Source organism: Octodon degus, unplaced genomic scaffold, assembly GCF_000260255.1.
Source record: "Octodon degus isolate 3935 unplaced genomic scaffold, OctDeg1.0 scaffold00101, whole genome shotgun sequence".
Lineage (NCBI taxonomy): Eukaryota > Metazoa > Chordata > Mammalia > Rodentia > Octodontidae > Octodon > Octodon degus.
In genome coordinates this window covers 4,137,204-4,145,676 of record NW_004524677.1, presented here as the reverse complement: position 1 = coordinate 4,145,676, position 8,473 = coordinate 4,137,204, and the positions used below count along the sequence as shown (strand labels likewise).

The 8,473-nt window shown below is 38.6% G+C and overlaps 1 protein-coding gene across 13 annotated transcripts in view; it reads right to left on the bottom strand.

Annotated features, from left to right (window-relative positions):
- Positions 1 to 8,473, bottom strand: part of Fam160a1 (family with sequence similarity 160 member A1) — a 337,219-nt gene that overhangs the window by 103,192 nt on the left and 225,554 nt on the right. For all 13 annotated transcript variants that reach the window (XM_023723673.1, XM_023723674.1, XM_023723675.1 and 10 more), the window contains one exon: positions 2,064 to 2,222. In XM_023723673.1, the coding sequence (XP_023579441.1) occupies positions 2,064 to 2,222 (159 nt within the window). The remainder of the gene's footprint in view (positions 1 to 2,063; positions 2,223 to 8,473) is intronic.

The window sequence follows — 8,473 nt, the reverse complement described above, 5'->3', positions numbered from 1 at the left end:
TTTTTTTCAGAACTGGGAATTGAACTCAGGCCCTTGCGCTTATTCTACTGAGCCATCTCCCCAGCCCCTGAAAATATTTTTATAAAAAATAAACAATGTTCAAAAAGCAAATAACATTACTATAAGTAAAATACTTGCTATAATTTATTTTCTAAATACACTTAGCATGGGCTTTACTACTATCTTTTATAAGTCATCTTTCTAGTAGTGCTGCTAAACAAAAGTTCACAGAAGTATTTAGCTTAAATTCAAATTTACTACGAACTATATAATTTCCAGGGACCAGGGATTTAACTCAGTGGCACAATACCTGCCTGGCAAGCATGAAGTTGTGAGTTCAATTCCCAGTACAAGAAAGAAAAAAAGCAAGAAAGCAAGCAAGCAAAAAAGAGAGGAATATATATAATTTCTTTTTTATTAGGTCCATTAATTTACTTGTGTGTGAGAGACAGAGACAGACAGAGGCAGAGACAGAGATGTTATAGTTCATGTCTGATGTCTCCCCGAAGCCTCATCCTGTCTTAGGGATTTTTCAGTCGTGGCTGAATCTAGAGTGTGTAACACATGGGATTGAGGACATGTGATTACTAAATCAGTCCACTGATTGGATTGGCACCACCCTAATCCCAGTAGACTGGATATAATATAAGGCATAAGAAAATATTTGTCTTCCCTTCCCCCTCTTGTTACGTTGGCTACTTCTGCCACCATGAACTGTAGCCCCTCTGCCATGTGCCACCCACCTTGGAGCCAGCCAATGAAATATCTACAAACTGTGAGCCAAAGAAACCTTTCCCCCTTTAACTTGGGGTGTCGGGTATTTGTCTCCGCAATGAGATGAAAAACTAAGACAAATTGCTACTCAGAATATAAAATAATGATCATAGGGAAATAAATGAGGAAGAGAAGAGGTGTAGGGGGAGAGAGGAAGAATGGGGAGGAGGAGAGGAAAGAGAAAGAGGATAAGGAAGAAAAAGGAGGGGAAAGAGGAAGAGAAGGAAAAAAAGAGATAGAAGAAAGGGAAAAGGGAGCAAGAACATAATATAAGAATGTACAGGCAAACAAAGTAAAAAGCAATTTCTAGGAAAATGAGGCTAGATGTTTAAATTACTGATAATGTCCCTGTCTATACATTTGGAGAAGAAATAATAGTAGCTCTATCGTTTTTCATTTCCACACACTTCTAAAAGAAAATGTTGATAGACTGTAATATTAAAGGAAAAAATAATTTAAAATGTAATCCATTTATTTTATATATAAATAAAAGCTCCTTGGAAGCAGTAATAAAAATGAGATGGAAACTAAAGTAATTTACTTGCATTTTCTTCCAGAAGCTATTTCTTTGTTTGGTAGATAAACAGATTATAACTAACATTTTTTATCCCACAACTGCCATAAAATACCCAATTTCTTAATAAATCCAATAATGATGTATAGAAATAAAACATTTTTGATGAAAATAGTCAATCTTTAAGTGTATATAAAATCTGATTTTTATTGTAAATAGTACCAAAAAACCTGATGGTAAGAATCTAATCAAAAACTCAAATGCACAAGAGATCAGTGACTTTTTTTTTCCCCCTAACACAGACCAATTTCAAAGCAAATTTAATTTGCATTGCTAAGAAGATGGTTAACTTCTCTAAATTCAATTGGGATAACAATATTCTTTATGTAGTATACACCATTAAGCAAAATAAAGTGTTCCTTCTGTAGACTTCCAAGAAGACCTAGAAGTAAAAGTGTTATAATTTGAAGTACTTAAAAGCCTAAAAATATCTATTTAATGAGTCAAGCAGTGAACTTATTTTTGATAGTTAAGTAGATAATCAAAGCAGAATTAACAGTTTTTATAGACAAGATAATCTTTTTTTTTTTTTTTCCAGTTCAAACTTCCCAGGAACCTACAAACCAATGTTTTACTCAGTGAAGGACATTCAATGGGCTTAAAGTAAAACTCCAACATCGTATGAGCATTTATTAAGACCAAAGGGAATGCACAGAAACACCAGTCCTTGACGAGACCTGGGGCCCAGACAAAGGCTGGCGCTGCACTCTGGTACCTGAATGACCGCATTGCAGAACTCCAGAGAGTTCAGGAACTGCACAAGGGCAGGAAGCAGGAGCCAGTCGTCCTTCAGCAGGCAGTGCCATTCCTCGCCTTTCTCTTCCAGCTTCGTGGGCAGAGAGGAGTACAGCCCACTGAGACCGGTTGCAAGTACCTGTGTTCAGAAGAGAATGGTAATAGTCTTTTCTCAGATTCGAAACCTGCAATTAACAGCTCACAGGCAGTACTCACATAATTAGTCCAAAGCCTGAACTCTGTGCAACGAGGTATTACAGGTATTAAAGGAGCAGAACTAGAAAGGATTCAACAGGTGGGAAGGACTGCATTCATAGGTGGAACAGCAGCCTCACATCCTCCACACGCAGCTGACAGGGGCTGCCCATCAATGGCATGCCAGGCACTGCGCTCAGCTAGGACTGGGGAAGGGAAAGGATAAAACTAGGACAAGAAAAACTTGATTCTTGCCCCCCTAAGTTATGCATGATGGGGACGAATTCATGCATAATGTCACACAATTCAGTGTGAATAAAGTTCAGTGAGTATGAATACACACAAGTATTTCAGTGCAAATACCTGGGTCTACCTACCAAAGCCCCAGACTAAGACAATCTAGAACAGAAGGAAGCACAGGTAAGGAACATGCATAGCTTTGCTGGAGATGTTCCCTGGGATTCTTTGTATGTTTAAGACCATGATTGACATGTGCTTACAGGTTCAAACACTTCTCTATATATTATTTCATCTGATCTTTACAAACCATGGCAAAAAGAAAGAACAGGTCAGTTCAATGGGATGAGATGAGTTCAAAGCTGGAACAATTCTATGCTGACGCATTAGGAGGGGGAAAACAGGAGAAAATAAATCTGAGCCTCACAAGTGAGATAGATGTGAGCATAATCTAACTGCAATATCTGGTATTAACCTGAGGCTTATTGCCTTCCAAACCCTAAAATTACACTGGTGACATTTGGTGAGTGAGGGTGAATGAGCATCCAGAACTGTCAAGTTATCCAATTTTGTCATTAGAAAAATTGTAATGCCTTTAACAAAGAGACAAACACAACACCAAGCGCTAGCAATTTTATCTTATAGAGTATAAGACAAGGAAAACAAGGAATTCCACAGGGCTCGAGGCCTTCTGATTGGGAAGGGATGCTAGCCAAGCAGCACCATAGACATTCTGACCTGTCAGATGCACATGGAGTGAAAAGGAAGTAGCTAAAAAAGGCACAGGCTGTGATGAACTTAAATGAGATGGTAACATCCAAGAAAATATACTGAAGTAGGGGTCCACAAAAGAAATAGGGGTACTGTTTTCATTATCTAAGGAGAGGGGCTGGGGAAATAGCTCTGTAGAATAAGTTCTGCCTGGCAAGGGCAAGGACCTGAGTTCAATCCCCAGTACTGCAAAAATAATCATCATCATCATCACCTTCATCTAATGAGAGATAAGAAGGCAACCAGAGCAGGGTTAGGAATGCTCAGAACAAGCTAGGCATTGTGGCTCACACCTGTAGTCTCTGCATTGTGGGAGGATTAACAAAGTTTGAGCCCAGCCTAGACAATTTGTACACTTAGCTTATAACAAAAGGGTTTGGGATATAGCTCAGTACAAAGTCTGAACAGTTCATTAATGGAAGGAGGGAAGGACTCAGAACATGCAATGGTAAATACACAATGCTGTGGCTCTTATAAAAAGGCTCTTAATTCAGATGTGGGGGAAGAGCAGCAGCAGGAAATGCTCTAAGAAGTTCTGTCCAAGTTGCTGAAGAACAAACAAGAGCCATCCAGACAAAGAGTGGTGGAAGACTTCCAAGCAGAGAAAATAGCACATACAACAGCTCAAAGGAGAAAGAAAAGGTGGTGTCCTCCAGAAATTAGAAAAGCATAGCTCTGTTAGAATAAAAAGTACAGGCAGAAACGGCGCCTAGGTATATAAGAGCTAGAGCCTACAGTTTTATAGGTCATGATCAAGAGCTTGTGTGGCACCCAAATGTACAGCCTGAGAGACAGCTATGTGGGTCTAGGGTTTGGAACAGTTCCAGGCTAGAGGTGACCGTTTGAAGTCATCCACACATGAATGGTGCATGAAGCACATAAACCAGAGAGAAAAAAGCGGAGACAGGTAGGTGAGAGATGGTAAAGTAACCCACAGAGCCTGACTGGAGAAGGGTCCAGTACACTCTGGAGAAAATGTTCCTAGAGACCTAATGTTGCCTCTCCTCTTCCCCATCCTGTCCCCTCAGCGCTCTGTAGCCTGCTATACAGCAGTCAGCACTTGGCATTTATGACTTTATTGTCTGTCTGTTCCATCTCATTGCTCTGACTTGCTCACTCTAGTCTTAGCTGGAGAGATGGGATACTGTGGAGTCAGGTGTGCCAAGTTTCAGACCCCATGAGCTCCACCATGAGAGGACAAGCCTGGTGGCTTGGCACAGAGGACAGACAAGGCCATGGGAGGGATACAGAAAGGTGAGGACACAGTACAGGGGCTCACTCTGCTGACCAAAGGGCAATGACAGAAATAATGAATTAGCCCATTATTACAGACATAAAAAGATGATAAACTCTGTCATATTTCCTAGTAGGCTTTATTCAAGTATATGTTCACTCATTCATTAAAAAATATTAAGCATCTAATCTTATGCCAGGCACTGTGTCATGTACAGGAAATTCAACAGTAAGTAATATCACACCTTTTTGTCTTTTCAAAATCAGGGCATCTGTGATCCCAAAGGAAAGTGCTCCCTATTTAAGTACTTAACTCCTTGTCAACATACCCAAACAAATCACTTTAATTTAATTTTGAATGTGACCCAAATGAGTGGCCTATTATAATTTAGAAACCTCTGGTAAAAGAGAATAGAGCTCAAAAGTTCTCCTTGAAGAGAAATCCAATCTTGATGCCACATTTTTAAAATCAATTACATTTGCTAACTCATGCTAAATGAACCACAGAACAAAGGGTTTAATTCTGCATACTCCTGGTTTCTTAACCACTTTGAGGCTTTGAAGATGAATTCATAAAGACAGGCTTAATTTGTCTGACTAAAAAGCTGGGAATAACTATTCAGTATATCAATATAATTACAGCAACATTAATTTTCAAATTACATACATCAGTGACAGTAATTAAAAATAACACATACCTAATACTCACTTTTTAAAATGACTCTGCTGAAGAGGGCATGGCTGAGATAGGAAAGGAGGGAAGCCCGCCCAAATGGAAGGATGCTGCCTGTCCAGAAGGGGGCACCCTAGGCACTGCGGTGGCCCGCTTGGGGGGAGGCTGCCCAGACAGTGGGCAAGGCAGCCTCTCTGCTGTTCTCTGAATTGCAAAGAAACACAGGAGAAAGCATTCTGCAGAATGAAGAGTATCACACGGTCTCGGGAACAAGATCCCCAGGCTAGTATTTCTGCCCTCCCTTCTGATGCTCTGGTCAGCCTTCAGACTCCTTCCCCCAGACAACACATTTCTAGAACACGGTCTGGGGCACAGGCACAGGCAAGGTTGGCACTGGGGTGAGACTAGGGAACAATTCAGACCCAGTGGCATGGAGAGGAGCACCCGGAAGGTAATAATACGTGTGAGATGGATGACTGTTACCAGAAGGAATATGGCAGTGCTGTGGGAACAGCCAGAAAAAGGGAACAGTAATGACAAGTCTGCAGGATTTTTCCCCCAAGTTTTAGGGCTCAATAGCATCATCTGTTGTACTTACTTGTATAGTTTTTAGCTTAAAAATGAAATTATAAAAGCTTTAGTTATATTTAATAGCAAATTAAAACTAAATACCACTCCACTATTTTAGCCTCTTCCTGATTCAGACCACAAAAAATAATTATAAAACATTATATTCCCAGAACAGGAAATGTTAACCTAATACTTATCATTATTTTCTAAGAATGTGCTTTAAAGAAACTAAACGCTATTAAGCCACATGGGTAACAACAGACAAAAAGCAGAGAACTTCCCTCAGAGCACTGTGGCACAGGAGGTACTGCGACCATGGGTTTTCATGTCAGACTCGTGTTTCAAGTCAGTTTCTGCCAATGGCAGTTATTAAAGCTCTCTAGCTTTAGTTTCTTAACTGATAATGTGCATACTTAAATTAGGACAGTAGTTTACATATAATGTTTCCAGTGGAGAAAAGAAAGCCCACATGCTGAGCACCAAACAAGTAACACTGGATTTTAAACATCTAGAGGTAATCAGTTAACCTTAGCAAAAATAAAGTTTTTAGCAGATGGCTTTAGTCTGCAGCTAGCAGCAAAACACCTAGTAGAGATCGCTTGATACAAAATAAAAAGCCTTATATATTTTGGGTTTGGGATAAATAACTTCCTACCTGTAGTTGTATACCTAAAGGTCACTTACTTCAATCTACATTTCTTGATTTATGGCTATCAGGCTATTTTCTACATATGCCAACATATAACAAATGGCATGAGCTTAACCATCAATATTGGCTAAAGACATCAAGAGAAATGACGGGCCATTTAGTTGCCTACCATTTGCTGGTACCACACTGTCCTCTAGGCTGCCCTTATTCCCCTCCTCTTCTTGGGAAATCCCATCTTGAGATAATCAGCAGCAGAACCAGCCTGCTCTTCCTATCAGCTATAATGGCAAAAGTTTCCAAAAGGGTCCCATTTCCTGAAAGAGTCCTTACTCTTCCCACAGCCTGATGCTAACACACTCTGACAATCATACTAATTACAGAAAGCTTTTTGTCAATTGCGGTCCTTAGCTGGATGGTTAATAGAGTATGCTTTTATCTTCAAAATAAATGGGCCTTTTTTAAAATTATGTTGTCAGATGTAATTATAGAAAACTGGGTACAAATGAGATTATAGAATCTATCCTGAGGGGCAACTTAACACAACGGAGCCTGTCTTCCACTCTAGCAAATAAGGTCATCTGAAGATGTTGTTTTCCCCTTGATTCTAATGAACAGTGTAATGTTTTAAAACATGTTTTTACAAAAGCAACAATTATTCAGTGAAATCTCATTATAACAGTTAGTAAAAATCTAAACATTAAAATATGTCCCATTCTTCTTCTGCTATATTTAAAGATTTAAATTATGGAATACTACAAAAATATAAAATAAAATTGAAACATATTGCCAAGACATCACAGACTTTAACATGTTTCCAAAATTTTTCCAGGATAATCTGTAGATTTTTTTGTCTGTCTTGTCTTGTCTTGTCTTGTCTTGTCTTTCTATCTTTCTCCTTCTTTCTTTCTTTTGTGGAACCAGGGATTAAACTCAAGCCCTTGTGCTTGCCAAGCAAGTGCTTATTCTACTGAGCTATCTCCCTGGCCCTGTAGATTTTTTTTAAATTTTTATTAATTTCATTGAGAAAGAAATAGCAATGAGACAATTTCAAAACTGATTAGTAGGACAGTTTCAATAATTAATACACTGTATATCTTTGTAGTGGTTATTCATAGTACAAGACATGATATCCTGTCCAAACACTATTAGTACAAATCTTTCTTCTAATTGAATTAAGAGAAGTAGAATTTTTAAAGTAAAACATGAGCCAGGTGTGTCAATGCAATCCTAGCACAGGGGATGCTGAGACAAGAGGATAGCTGAGTTTGAGGCCAGCCTGGGCTATTTAGGAGTTCATGGCCAGCCTGAGCTACACAGCAAGACTTTATCAAAAAAAGAGCAAAACATGATAGGCTGGGGTGCAACTCACTCACTGATAGAGCACATGCTTAACACATGCTAAGACCTGAGCTCAATGCCCAGCATCAAAGACATATTAAATAAAACATGACAAGTGGAACTAAACTCTGCTTTACTCCTATTCCGATTTCTTCCTTCATCCCCCAAAGAAACTAAAATTATTCCTATGCTTTAATACTTCTATTGTGTAAATATAAATATCCAAAAAATAGGCACTAAGATTTTGTGTTCTAAAAGCTTATGTAAATTTTATGTGAAAACTAACATACTGTAGGCAAATTTTATTCATTTTTCAATATATTAAGTTTCTTCATCTACATACATGCAGGTGCAGTTACATGTTAATACAAATGGTTTATTCACTTTGCAAGTTGAAAAGTATTTGGCTAATGTCTGAATAAACTAATTTATGTTACCTCTCATATGTTTTTATTTTAATTTCTTCCAATTACTATGCTATCGTACCTCCTTATAAACATGTGCCCGATTTCTCTAAGGCACGTGTCCACACATAAAGGTGCAGGATCATATCACATGCAAATGTTCAATTTTAATAAATATTGCTACACTACTTTCCTAAGGTGCTATGCCAATTTATATTCTTGAAAGTTGTTTTTTCCATACTCTTGAAGTGCTTGGTGTATGCAGATATCCACTGGCCACTATGATAAGAATTAACTGCCGTGTACCATGAATTCAGTTT